The sequence below is a fragment of the Osmerus mordax genome, chromosome 16 (assembly GCF_038355195.1).
Source record: "Osmerus mordax isolate fOsmMor3 chromosome 16, fOsmMor3.pri, whole genome shotgun sequence".
Classification (NCBI taxonomy): domain Eukaryota; kingdom Metazoa; phylum Chordata; class Actinopteri; order Osmeriformes; family Osmeridae; genus Osmerus; species Osmerus mordax.
In genome coordinates this window covers 4,150,397-4,164,157 of record NC_090065.1, presented here as the reverse complement: position 1 = coordinate 4,164,157, position 13,761 = coordinate 4,150,397, and the positions used below count along the sequence as shown (strand labels likewise).

The window sequence follows — 13,761 nt, the reverse complement described above, 5'->3', positions numbered from 1 at the left end:
CGTAATAATACATAGATTTCCATACAATAAAAAAAAAGAATGGAAAAAAAAAAAGTATTTCGATGAAACGGACAATAAATTGTCTGCTATTTCATTTGCATGCATTATGAAAAAAGTCTTCATACCTTTTTTTCTTTTTTCCTACCTCCGTCACCTTTCATGAGAGCCCCCAATCAGTGGGACAATACCTTGGAAATAAAACAATGATTCATATCATTGTTGTTTGTGATTTTAGTCACGTTCGCAGCTAGTCCCGTTTGACATCCAGTTTAAAGCTTAATCTACTCATCTCATTTTCTCATCAAGCTCATCTCTGTAATCAGTGGATGCTTCATCTCTGCTCTCAATGACAATGTTATATTCTCTCAGGATTTTCCTCTCACTTGGGTGGGGCGATTGAGACGGCGAGAGAGTTACTCGCTTTAAACCTATAATTGTGTGCTAAAGACCGCGCTGGTAATTTCCTGTGTGCCAGGGATTCTTTAGTCGTCCCCTCGCTCTTCCTCATCTGTGGCCTTTGTTAGCTACCTGATGCTTTGTTTGTTTGTGCGTGGAAGTCGTTCTAAATAAGCCACGTCAATTTTGTGAAGTGGATCTGTTGGTTGTTGGGGGTTTTTCTTCCATATTTAGACAAGGGATGGTAACGAGCGAATGATGGCTGCAAACAGGTCTCTGCAGACAGAGTGGGATGGAGGATTACTCGTATCAAATGTTTTAAAATGTTTCATCTTTACTTGTACACAAAGAATTCTAATGAAATAATCATACTCATTTATAACACGTATATCATCCCATTGAAGCACCTTTTAGAGGATGTAAAAATCCATTCAACCCAAACGGTATTTACCGGTGACATTTCTAGTGGGGTGTCGGTGTCATGGTGTTATTTCTCTAGAAGCGGGAGTTGTGTGTGTGTGTGTGTTGACATGCTTCTCCCTCTCACTCCTGTCAGGATCCTCACCAGACTGCTGGAGGTGTCCGATGACCCGCAGGTCATAGCCGTGGCGGCCCATGATGTCGGCGAGTACGTGCGACACTACCCGCGAGGGAAGCGGTACGGACCAATCTTTTTTTACCGTGTGTGTGTCTGTCTCTGTTTATGCTCAGCTGTAACACTTACGTCTACCAGAAAAAAAGAAATACCCCTTTGTGCGTGTGGTGTTCATGGGTACATAAACAACCACTGCTGTGCTCCATTAGCCTGTAAGAGGCAGAAGGCGCTTAGGCGACGGCATGCTTTTGTAACTGATTTGTAGACAACAGAAGAGCAGCCGTGCGTGTGCCAAGTATACATCAGAGGAGAGTGGCCGGGTCCTCTCTGGCTGCCTCATATCGCCGCTCGCTTTTACTAACACTTTTCAAGCGGAAAGAATCAACTTTAAAAGCCTACAGCGGGGCAGCATGCTTTGATATCTGGTGTTTAATCATTTTAGGCACCGTGCGTGCTGTGTGTGTCGCACACAGGCGTTTGAACTGCAGGGAAATAAGACGTACTATTTCCTCGCTCCTATCAGATGTTCTGTCCCCCTTCTCTGCTTCTAATACTCCTAGCCGCCTCTCCTAAGAGTATGCACAATACCTAGGACTTAGCTTGACTGACAGTGTAATAACTGATGTCTGTCTCTCCATCGTCACGGCAACCGATGGAGCCTCCAGTGAAGATCCGCGGTGTGAATTACCCCGCACCCCGTCCATCCCCCCAACCTGCCCCGGCTCTGCAATTAAACCACTCCAAAAACATTTACCCCTAGCATATCGGTTAACACCAAGAAGAGGATAGCTATCATTTCACGGGGCTATGTGTTAATTGGGTGCCATCTCTCCTGTCTGGCACACTCATCTGAAATACATCTTTCTACTCAATACCTCCCATTGTCTCTCTTTGGATTCAGACTTTCTTTTTTTCTTTCATTTCCACATCCCCCCCCCCTCCAAAAAAACTGCGTTCTCTTCGTACTGCGTATGAAGAGAACTTTGTAATGCATCCAACAGGGGTTCCAATGGTCTGCCTGCCTGTGTTTCTTTTCTAGAGTCATTGAGCAACTGGGTGGGAAACAACTGGTGATGAACCACATGCACCACGAGGACCAGCTGGTCCGCTACAACGCCCTGCTGGCCGTGCAGAAGCTCATGGTTCATAACTGGTCAGTATTGGACTGCTCTCCTCATCACACCCTAGGCCCCCAACCCAGGCTGCTGGTGTGGCTGTCCTCATTGCAACTCTTTCACCCTTCTCGCTCTGCACCTGCTGGTCTGACAACATTCTAAAGGGTTTAGTGTGATGGGCATAATTTCCGCTGGGCTCAAGCTTATAAACGCTATTTTTGTTTTGACGTCACGCTCGCTTTGGTCATTAATCGAAGTGCTGAAATGGAAAGAGACCAATATTTGCAATTCACCTCACAATGTCTTTGGTAATAAGACTAAAGCCAACATATCTACAGCAGCATGTGCAGTTTATCCCTATAGCTGTTGTGACTCTTTCCATTCATTTCATATTTTTCTTTTTAGATAGAATAAAGTTTCTACTTTGGCTTTACTTCTTTGAAAAGACTCTTGAACATCTCAAGGTTGTTCTACAGTATTTCCAACCTATAATGCCTTGCCTACACTGACATCTCTGAAGGGTTTGTAGGAAGGAATATCTCATCTTGGTATTACAAGCAATTAAGAGATGGACCATCTGAAACGCAGTATCATGAGGCATCAGAGAGAAAGGTCAACGGTGAATAAACCAAACGGAGTCTGTGTGACTACATTCCCAAGCTAAAAAAATGATACTTAAAAAGTACAAACATGCATGTCTTACATTTACATTTAGTCATTTAGCAGACGCTCTTATCCAGAGCGACTTACAGTAAGTACAGGGACATTCCCCCTCAAAGCAAGTAGAGTGAAGTGTCTTGCCCAAGGATACAACGTCATTTGACACGGCTGGGAATCGAACCAGCAACCTTTTGATTACTAGCCCGATTCTCTAACCGCTCAGCCACCGACGTCTTAGAGTTATCAATAAGTATGTGAATATTACAAAATCCATACATTCTAAGTACACTTCCAGTTGTGTAGAAACAAAACAAGCTGCCATTTAATACATTTACGTTACATTAACATTACATTTACATTACATTTACATTGCATTTACATTGCATTTAGTCATTTAGCAGATGCTCTTATCCAGAGCGACTTACAGTAAGTACAGGGACATTCCCCCTCAAAGCAAGTAGAGCGAAGTGCCTTGCCCAAGGACACAACGTAATTTGGCATGGCTGGGAATTGAACTGGCAACCTTCAGATTACTATATTACATTTAAGTATACTTTTATTGTGCTTGGATAAGTCTGGGATGGTGGCTTAAGACTTAGTTTACTCTTTCACTTGCTTTTATACTTATTTATAATACTTTTATCTTACCTGGAAGCTTAGTTTTTTTTTTTTTTTGGTTGAGGTTATTGTTAATTAGCGATGGAGGTTTACTAAGGTGTGCTTCACCCTGAGACAGGACTCAGCCTTTGATTGGAGATGAGGGTTCCAGTAATCAGGTTTGATTCATGTAGAAGTCTTAAAGGTCAAGTCACACATGTTCTTATGTACTAATCAACACAAGCACTAAGGCATGCACATACACGATGGGACAATAGACCCCTCCCCCCTCTCTCTATCTCTCTCTATCTCTCTCTCTCTCTTGCTGTCTCGCTCTGATAAATTGGCCAATACTCACACATAGACACATATACCTTAATACTATTAAGAAATGGGCCAAACTTATAGGTTATGGATGAATACATCAAAGCATCTTGATCAGAGAAGGCCTTTGATGTTAGGGTTGTTTTCCTTTCATGTCCTCAGCCCACATTTAGTGCCAGGATCATTAGAGTGGATGTATCGCATAGCAAACCTGAAGTTGATTATTTGATGTATGTGGTTGTTTTACAATTTGAGAACCATGATATTGTGATCTCAGCACATTTGTTGTATTTGTTTTATTCCAAGATTTGGTCCCCCCCCCCAACTGCCATAATTCCCTGAATGTGTCTCACTGCTAATCTTTAATTATCTTATAAATGTCCCTGGTACCATAGTACAGAACACTTTTATGCAGTTTTTTATGTTTCACCAAGGGCTTTGTCCAGTGGTATTTGGATGAGAGCAGAAGCTAATGTCAATCTCAGAATATTCAACTCAGGAAAAGGCTTCTTGAAGTGGTGAATGGCAAGAAAATGTAATAGGTTATAGGTTATTATAGTATGAGGTGGCATATCAAATGTTGCCTCTGTAGGTCACTTTCACAAAGATCTGTCAGACATGTAAATTATTTATGAATTTTCCACCGCTATTAAAAAATAATGAAACACTTATTATAGATTAAGATTATTATTTTATTTATTTAAGATCCTGTTTCCATAACAATGAGCTGGAACTACCGCTGGAACAAATTACATAATTGTGTCAAAACAAGTGACACGTTTGTGTGAATGGAAAGTGAATTAAGATATAATTTTGGACATCATGATGCTAATGAAAAGAGCTCTCGGCTATACTGTGTGATTTGTTTTAGAATCTTTTTAAGGGTAAAAAAAAATTAAATTGCAAGGACAAATGACTTATTGTTATTCAAAACGGTCCAGAAGACCACGGGTATGTCCTCATTGTGTTTGTCTATGTTTGGTTTTCAGGGAGTACCTGGGAAAACAACTGCAGTCTACTGAGCAAACCCAGGCTGTAGCAGCCAGGAGCTGAACTGTCTTCATGCATGTACTGTATGTTTGTGTATCATGGTGTGTCTGAGTGTGTATTGTACGCCTGTATGCCTGCCATACGTTGCAGTAACAAGAATCAACTGTCCATTTCCTAAGTTCATAAAGTACCACTGAAAGGTGTGGCTCCTCCCATTGGTCCTCAACTTCCTGTATTATTGCTGTGGTTTCCTCTTTGTGCAACGTGGCATATGTCCTCACAGCTACAGTAAGTGATGAACAGTGATTTGAGTTTTTATGTTTGTGTTCGTTGTAAAATTGCTATTTATGTCTTACCTGTAAAGCGTTGGAGAAATCATTCCAATAAAGTATACTAAGTAACTTATCTTCTGCGAATTATCCACATTTCCTTTATTTACAAAATCAGAAGGGATAGGTTTAGACTGACGTCATTAAATCTTCCTAAAAGAACACAAATGTCAAGCAACAATATTTTTATTTAAATTGACAGTTTGGTTTTAAAGTTAGAAAACGCATCACTACCTTTAGAAAGACATACGTTTGAATTTGACATTCAAAAGTAAAATAACACATGACATACTCCCAGAACCAAGAAACAAATGAGTGGAGGTTATTAGTTTGGGATGTACCTGAGATTCTTTGCCAGTGTTGAGTCAGATTATGGAGGCATAAGAAAGATCAGGCAAATGACTGTGTGGAAACAAGGCAGTGTTACCCTATCAGGATTTTAAATTGGATCTCAGTTTTTCTACAGCTTTTTCAGCTGACCTTGATTTAGCATGAATAAAGTCATAGTTTTCTTTATATTTCTCGGCAATGGGATATTGCAAGAGGACAGGAGATTGTGTGAATTTGCATTACCGTGTTTATCAGTTATGTACAACCCTTGGTATAGACTCTTCCACCGTATTTATTTTTGAATGAGTGATATATAAAAGGAACTGAACAAAACTAAAATGTTTAATATTTTCTATCAGTGCAGATCTAGTCCTAGTCTAGCTTTTGTTAAATAAAGTCAATTTGTTTTAGTCCAACTTTTCTTTCCCCAAAGTGTAGCTTGAATTATCTGGAGCCAAACAATACAGACAATGGAACACCTTGATTACAACCATCATCCTTGTAATGATGGCCTTCAAACTTCAATATGCACTCCCTTACTATCCCCAGGAATAAATGAAAGGCCATTTCCTAACTACCAAGTTATTGATGCTCAGAGATGAGACTGTATTGTCCGGCCCTCATGATTGTCTTTTTGATCCCTGCCTTATGTGACCAGGCTCTGGGGTACAGCAGTCCACCTCAGGATCATCTGCATCCAGATGTCTGATGCCCAGAACACCTCATATCCCTCCTAGAATAAACCTTTGTGTGTCTTCAGAAGGCTCACAGCTAGGAAAATACACAACTTCCTTCTCTTAACTCCTTGTGTTGTGTCCACATGCACTATATAACTTTAGGAAATTACTGTATGCATTACCTTTAAAGGCATAACCCCACTTGTTATGGAAGAGGGTAGGAGAATGTTTGTTGTCAATATTAATGTACAGCGCCTGTGCTCAGTGATATTTACATGGGCTCAGACTACTGTATGCTTCCCTTGTAATGAATGAATGAACCCTGGACTTTGTAGTCTTCTGTCCATTTTTATTATGCCATCCAGGGGAGTCAGGTGGCTGAGCGGTGAGAGAATCGGGCTAGTAATCTGAAGGTTGCCAGTTCGATTCCCGGTCATGCCAACTGATGTTGTGTCCTTGGGCAAGGCACTTCACCCTACTTGCCTCGGGGGAATGTCCCTGTACTTACTGTAAGTCGCTCTGGATAAGAGCGTCTGCTAAATGACTAAATGTAAAATGTAATCTGTGTTTTGAATGGACACAAAGACGTTGCAGGTCCTGTGTGCACACTCACAAACCCGGTTTGGATATGAAGAAAAAACAATGGTGTTGTTCTCTAGGTACGCGTCTAAGGTTCTACCATGTGAATAAAATCCTGATGGAGGGTTCTTGGAAAAACAAACACTGACTTGCGAATTAATTCAATAATGTGATAAAACAAAGTGTTTGGTTGTTCAAATAGGTGAGAATTATGTTGTTTGACTTGCAACACACTTTCAAAGAAATGTAACTTGTGAATAAATCCTCTGTAGTAAGGAAAAAGTGATACGTGAAACATGAAAACAAGCAATACAATGATGTATGTTTGGTGTCTACTTGTACCTTGGTTCTGTCGACATGAAGAAAAGTATTATCGACTCTCTTTATTGACTGAATCCCATTGCTCTTGTAGTCATGGGTCGGAGATGGTCTGTTCCCATAGTGACAATCAAAGTAAGAGGCGGTCGACAGTACAGCTCGATTTCCTCCTGTAGCCCACTTGAGAATTGCAAACTAGAGCCCATGACATTCCCATCTCTGCCCCTCACTAACCCATCCAACCATGGTAGCAGGGTCAGAGTGGCCCAGTGCTGTTATATCCTGAACATCATGAAGAAACAAAAGCGAATAGAAATCCACAGACATCCATAAAACATACATAGACTCGTTTTAAGCCATCACACTGTCCAGATCTCCCTTAAATTTGTTATGTTTCTTTCAATGTTTTTTTTTTCTTTTAAAGTGTCTCTTTCATTTTATTCAAGTAGTGATGAGTCTGTTAGTTAACTGAATAATGACCTTTATCCAAGTAGAGTTGAGTCTCTTACTTACGCATCCAATCACTGAACTGTCAACAACAGAAACACCCACTTAAAAATATGACGCTCAAACACCTGCCCTTTGGGAGTCTCTAAGCAACAAGTAGTTAGTTGGGAGGGAAAACCTCATGAAAATCACCTTTGAGACAGTAATAGAAAGAGTGATGACAGTGTAGTTAGTATGTATTGGTTTTCGTGCTTAATGACTATGACTGGTTTCAGTGTTATAGAACTGGACTAACCCCTTTAAATTCCCTTCTTAATCCAGTAAAAGAAAATCCAGCTCTGCAGTGACATCTAGGAGTGAAAGACATTGTAAATACACAATTACCTGTTGCTTTAAGTACAAAGACATTTGAGATTGTGGGGAATTGCTGTTACAAGGAGATGCTGTCAAGTATTCAACATTAAGTGGTAGTAGGCTCTCTAAAAGCTTATGAAGTTCTTTTTCTTAATTCTCTCTGTATTTATAAATTATTAAATAATAGCATTTAATAATTTTTATTACTGTTTATACCACAGATAAAATGCAAAAGTTAATATATTATTCGCAGTCAGTACGTTGTCACTATTAGCGTATTTGTTGCTAATACACAAGCAATCTGAGAAGGGTAGCTCTAGCTTATGTGCATGTAATTAAAGCGAATGTCAAACGAATTACTACGAAGTATTCAACATTTACACCGCTGACTTGCCAACATTTGTATATTTGCCAAGAAGACAGAAGGCAACTCCTCATGCCTAGGTATGCACTTTTTATCAACTGAAGATGGAAACGAACATTTTTCCAGTGGAGCTTTCCGGATATAACCGTTGGTATGGACATCTTGTTTTGGGTGGATATTGTCATAGTTCTGAGCTCTGATGTCATTCAGTGCGAGCGGCAGAACAGACGCCTGTAGGCGAATCATCAGCTGAGTCCACTCAGACGCTGAATTCTCTGCAAGTGTCGTAAGTGTAACATGCAATTTTATAGAGGCATTTTTTCAATCACGTATTGTGGTGACGGCAAATATATATTTCCGCGTAAACTTTTTGTGGGGGAAAAAAAATAAAGGTAAGGTGAACACTATTTTTCATTCTGTCAGCTGAATATAGTCGGTTAAGAATGTCCGAGTCTATACGTTTTACGAACACTATTTAGAATAAACAATTACGTTGTTGGGATAAATAAACAATATTGAATGTATTTGCAAAATATTATTATGACACCAACATAATACGTGGAGTAATCAATATAATAGCCAACAACGCCCCTTCACTCTCCTCACAATTTAAGCACCATGGACAGCGGCGTAGTACACATATTCAAGGAGGACAAGTGTCCCTCTGGTCACCCGGAGGAGTGCCTACCGAACTTCCCCTGGCAACCTGGCTTCCCGGACATGTTTAACTTCACAGCCAACGGCAGCTGGGTGACCGAGGAACCCGAACCCATGTCGCCCATCATACCCATTATTGCAGCGGTGTATTCTGTGGTGTTCGTTGTGGGATTGGTGGGCAACTGCTTGGTCATGTATGTCATAATAAGGTGCGTTTTACTTTATTGTTTGTCGTATGACCGTTACACAGAAATACCATGCTGATGTTATTGATGAATCACTCAACATACGTTTAAACTAAACTACGTCTGCTCAAAATTTCTCAAGTCACTTTTTATTGAGAGTAAAGATTACTTTTTTAAGTGAAGGAAATATGTTTTAAAATGTATTTTCACTGTGTGTATCCAAGTGTTTAAATTAACGGCTTCTATTCAGTGCCACACAGAATTATTATTATTTTATTTATTTTTCTCTTTTTTTTTTGTGGCAAATAGGCAGTTTGCCTAATGAGAGATCACGTTGGCGTTCCAAGTGCCCCTGCGCCCCCAGGTGGAAAAAAGGCTCGGGAAATAAAGAGAGAGATATAGAGAGACACAATGTGCTGATGTGGGAGAGTGAGTGTGTGTGAAAGAGAGAGAGAGAGAGAGAGAGAGAGAGAGAGAGAGAGAGAGAGAGAGAGAGAGAGAGAGAGAGAGAGAGAGAGAGAGAGAGAGAGAGAGAGAGAGAGAGTTTGTGTGTGTCTGTGATCCTTAGAGAGTATGGTCCCAAGATTAGAGGTGTGGAGATTGGTGTAGTGTGACTATATGCCTTTGGCATGGTTCACCTAACATATTCCGTAAGCCCTCAAAGAGCATATCTATAATGAGAATGGAAGGACCTGCATTGAGGGTAAAGTTGAAGGTTAGACAAGATAAGAAAATTGTCACATGATCGCACCCACTGTTGTTGGAAAGCCCCCTCCCCCCTTATGTTTACCCTGACAGATCCTCCATCCCCTATTTCTGTGAGTGTAGTAGGACTATTAGGTTGGAATGATCCTATTCCTTGTATTATGTCTTTGTGCATATTCGTGTGTGTGGTACAAGTGAAGGTCAGTCGAAGAGAAAACACTGATTCACAAGAAGACATTTTAACACCTTACGTTATAATAGGAAGATCACATGATAATCATATCATTCTTTGACTGTCTTTCCAACCTCTCCTTTTCAGATACACTAAAATGAAAACCGCCACCAACATCTACATCTTCAACTTAGCTGTAGCCGACGCCCTGGTCACCACCACCATGCCCTTCCAGAGTACAGACTACCTTCTGAACTCGTGGCCATTTGGTAAGGTGGTGTGTAAGGTGTTCATCTCCATAGATTACTACAACATGTTCACCAGCATCCTCACTCTCACCATGATGAGTGTGGATCGTTACGTGGCAGTGTGCCACCCGGTCAAGGCCCTGGACTTCCGCACCCCATTCAAGGCCAAGGTCATCAACGTTTTCATCTGGGTCCTGTCCTCTGCTGCGGGCATCCCTGCTATGGTCCTTGGCAGCACTCATACCAACAATGGTACTTACCCCACATCTGTGATGCATCCTCACATCACTCCAAGGCAGCCAAATACTTCTACACCAATAGCGTTGTATTTTTATTGGCAATTTGTTATTGAATTGCTGTCAATAGAAACCATGAAGAAGAGAGTTGTATAATGTGCATTATATAGCTGAGATCTTCAAAGAGCCACCGAGATTTCTCAATTAGTCAATACTTGTGTCTGAGATTCCCAGAAAAGGATTTGATCAATGCCTGCTAAGCTTATTAAGGTATGCTTGGATAGGATAGGTCAGCTTCTACTGTTGTTTGACTAAGCATGGTGACATTTCCTCCATCAATATAACCCCCTGACCCTACATGTTTGCCTACTTACCCAGGTACTACAGAGTGTGCCTTGCAATTCCCAGACCCTTACATGTACTGGGACACCCTCATGAAGATCTGTGTCTTCATCTTTGCTTTCGTGGCCCCCCTCATCATCATCATCGTCTGCTACACGCTTATGGTCCTGAGACTGAAGAGCGTGAGGCTGTTTTCCGGATCCCGGGAGAAGGACCGCAACCTGCGTCGGATCACACGCCTGGTGCTGGTGGTGGTGGCAGTGTTTGTGGTGTGCTGGACGCCGATCCACATCTTCATCCTGGTCAAGGCACTGTCGCCCGGCGTTCCCGAGACCACCGCGGTCATGGCGGCCTACTTCTTCTGCGTGGCGCTGGGTTACACCAACAGCAGCCTCAACCCCATCCTGTACGCTTTCCTCGATGAAAACTTTAAGAGGTGCTTCAGGGACTTCTGCTGCCGGGGGCATGAGGGGAGGCAGGGGGTGAGCAGGGTGAGGAGTACCCTACGGGATCACTCCAGCCCTGTAGAGGGTGCCGGGGGGGAGGGAGGGCGGGGCAGGCCGGTATGACTAGGAGTAGAGTTGTCCTCCTTCCGTTACCAGTGCCGGGATGACTCTAATGATCTGTGCTTGACTCAGATCACCTCTGCCATCTGAAAGTGAGGCCGGTCAATGAAAGAAAATGTATAGTATACAGTGCCATACCTGCCACTGTACAGTCCATTATAGTCGTAGTTTATACAAATGTGCGACAAAGTGACAAACATATTTTAATTGATTATGAGTTAGTCTAGTTTCTAACTATAATCCTAAACATAAATATAGCTACAAGCAGCAATTAAGGGGCCAAGCACAAAATACTCCAAATAAGCCTGGCAGGCAAGCATCGAGACAAACTGGGGACTTCTGGGGAAATCTAATTGCATGTAAAAAAAATTTTTTTCCAAAGATGGTTTCTGTCTTTGTAGGTAGTTCTTATCACGCTGATGTCTGTTTAGTGACATTTAGTGAAAATCGGTTCAAGGGTCAAGGCGGAGTATGAAAAAGTAGGTTTTTCAGAAAATTCTAAATGTCTGACGTCCAAAAGGACGAACATCGGGAAATGTGGTATATTTTGAGTTGGTATGCTACATAGAATCAGAAGAGACCAATCTTGTAATTTTTGGTCAAGCTTCAGAAGTTAGGCTATAGCCTAAGAAAAAACAGCCTTTTGTCGTATTTCCTGAACAGTAGGTGTCGCTGTGCCGCTGTGCAGGTACCCTCAAGTCATGCTTGCTTGTGATGACACCTACCAAGTTTCGTCCACTTTGGCGATGCTCTTCGTCAAAATCGTTTGCGTGATATTTGAGAACGGTTTGGCTAAACAATCTGAATTCCATAACTCCAGAGCTAGAGTGTTCAAGTGGTAGACATGAAACTTGGTGACAAGGATCAGGAGACTGTCCCCAATGAGACTGCCAAATTTCACTTTTTACCACACGTTTCTATGGGTTGCCATGGACTCTCATGGCAGAATAATTAAAATAAAACTAAGCTTCGCTGCTTGGCCCCTAAATGCATTCAATAATGAAGTGGGTGTATTGTGTGTCAATCATCTTATGTCGCCTGACACTGGTATAAAGAAAGGAAATACAATCTATAGAAAGTAAACCAAAATAATTTGATGTGAAAAGCTAATTTAAAGTATCAAGATTGGATTTTGATTTAATAAACAGTCAAAAACATGTATACTAACTGGAAACATTTTAGGAAGCTCATGATTTATAGGTATCTGCTCATGTGGTATGTGTGTTTTTCAGCAATGTTTCCCTGAGTGTGTTTGTTTACTGTATGCTTCTGTATGTGCATTCGAGTGAGCACTGTGTTTTCTGTTCAGTCTGTGAAGCAGTCTTCTCAAGTTGCGCTCAGGGAACATTCTTTAGATTATTGCACTAGCTGTAAATATATCTAAACATTTCAGTGCAGTTGTATGACTATATTGTAGATATAATGCTTTCACATTTCAGTACCGTAGCTTCAAATGCTGTTCTTTTGATACATAAGTGTATATGCAAATCACAGATGTGGATTCGGCTTACTGTTACAGCTACGATGTGAATCTAGTTGATAGCATGTTAGCTTCCCACAGTGTTTCAAAACAATTGTCTTGATAAGGATATTGTGCAAATTGGGCAGAGGGCTATTGTAAGTCAAGTTGTGAAATGTAACTTCTTATTTCTAGTATTATTAATATTCTTGAATATGGTATTATATAGATGTTAAGGTTTAGTTTGCCTGCCTCTGTTACAAAAAATATTGACTGTAATCCATTGACAATTTCACATTTGTATGAAGTATATTTAAATGTTAAGTAGTTAGTTATCTTAATGTTATTATGGGTACATTTATTGGTTCAGTACAGAACAAATGTATTTCTGAATGTATTCTGTACAAATACAAATGTCTTATGAAATCTTATAAATGTAAATGTAATTGTATTGTATATTTTGAAACCAACATTTTTATCAGAAGTGTATCTACTGTTTCACAAGTTTGTTTACTAATGTTAGGGTTCTCTAATATGTCTAATATATAAATTCACCAGGGGTATTTTTGAACCAGATGCTGAATGTGTAATTTGATGTTATTGTCAGTTTGTGATGTGCTTCATGAAGTATACTGCTGTTACAAATGGAAATACAACTCAAATTTACAGGCAGCAGAAGACAGGCAAAAATAAGAGCACCTAGAGCAGAAAATGTTTTTGTGCCTTGTCATTATCACTTTGTTAAACTAATGAGAATTGCTGTACATTATTTGATAATAATTTAAAAGGCTTTCAGATTAAACTGTACCTGTCTAAGTGGTTATTATGTGATACTCTTCTCGTGTGTACATCCTCTACCATCCTCTGACATTATTGTAACATTATTTAAGCCCGGACAACATTTAAAGAAAGTAGGACAAAAAGTGTTTACAGTACACAAACTAAGAATAGAAATACAAAAAAACATTTATTCTATTTCATCCTTTGCCTGCAAGAAATGTTGGACCTTATCATTTGTGATCTGACACAAATAGTCTGTGTATGATTTGAGCAAAACTGATTACTTTCTGCTCATGTTCTATATTTTAATTGCTTGTATGCTTTAAATGTCAATGA

General features: G+C 40.4%; 2 protein-coding genes across 2 annotated transcripts in view; both read left to right on the top strand.

Annotated features, from left to right (window-relative positions):
* The window catches only part of atp6v1h (ATPase H+ transporting V1 subunit H), a gene marked incomplete in the record, with an annotated part of 16,916 nt that extends 11,820 nt beyond the window's left edge, over positions 1-5,096 (top strand). Inside the window, 3 exon segments of the mRNA XM_067253854.1 lie at positions 953-1,054; positions 2,031-2,144; positions 4,677-5,096. Of these exon segments, the coding sequence (XP_067109955.1) occupies positions 953-1,054; positions 2,031-2,144; positions 4,677-4,740 (280 nt within the window).
* A 3,597-nt stretch (positions 5,097-8,693) lies between these two features.
* oprk1 (opioid receptor, kappa 1) lies at positions 8,694-11,189 on the top strand. The gene is made up of 3 exons (XM_067252956.1): positions 8,694-8,941; positions 9,942-10,294; positions 10,657-11,189. Exons 1-3 carry the CDS (start codon positions 8,694-8,696, stop codon positions 11,187-11,189), a joined length of 1,134 nt encoding a protein of 377 aa, XP_067109057.1.
* The last annotated feature ends 2,572 nt before the right edge of the window (positions 11,190-13,761 follow it).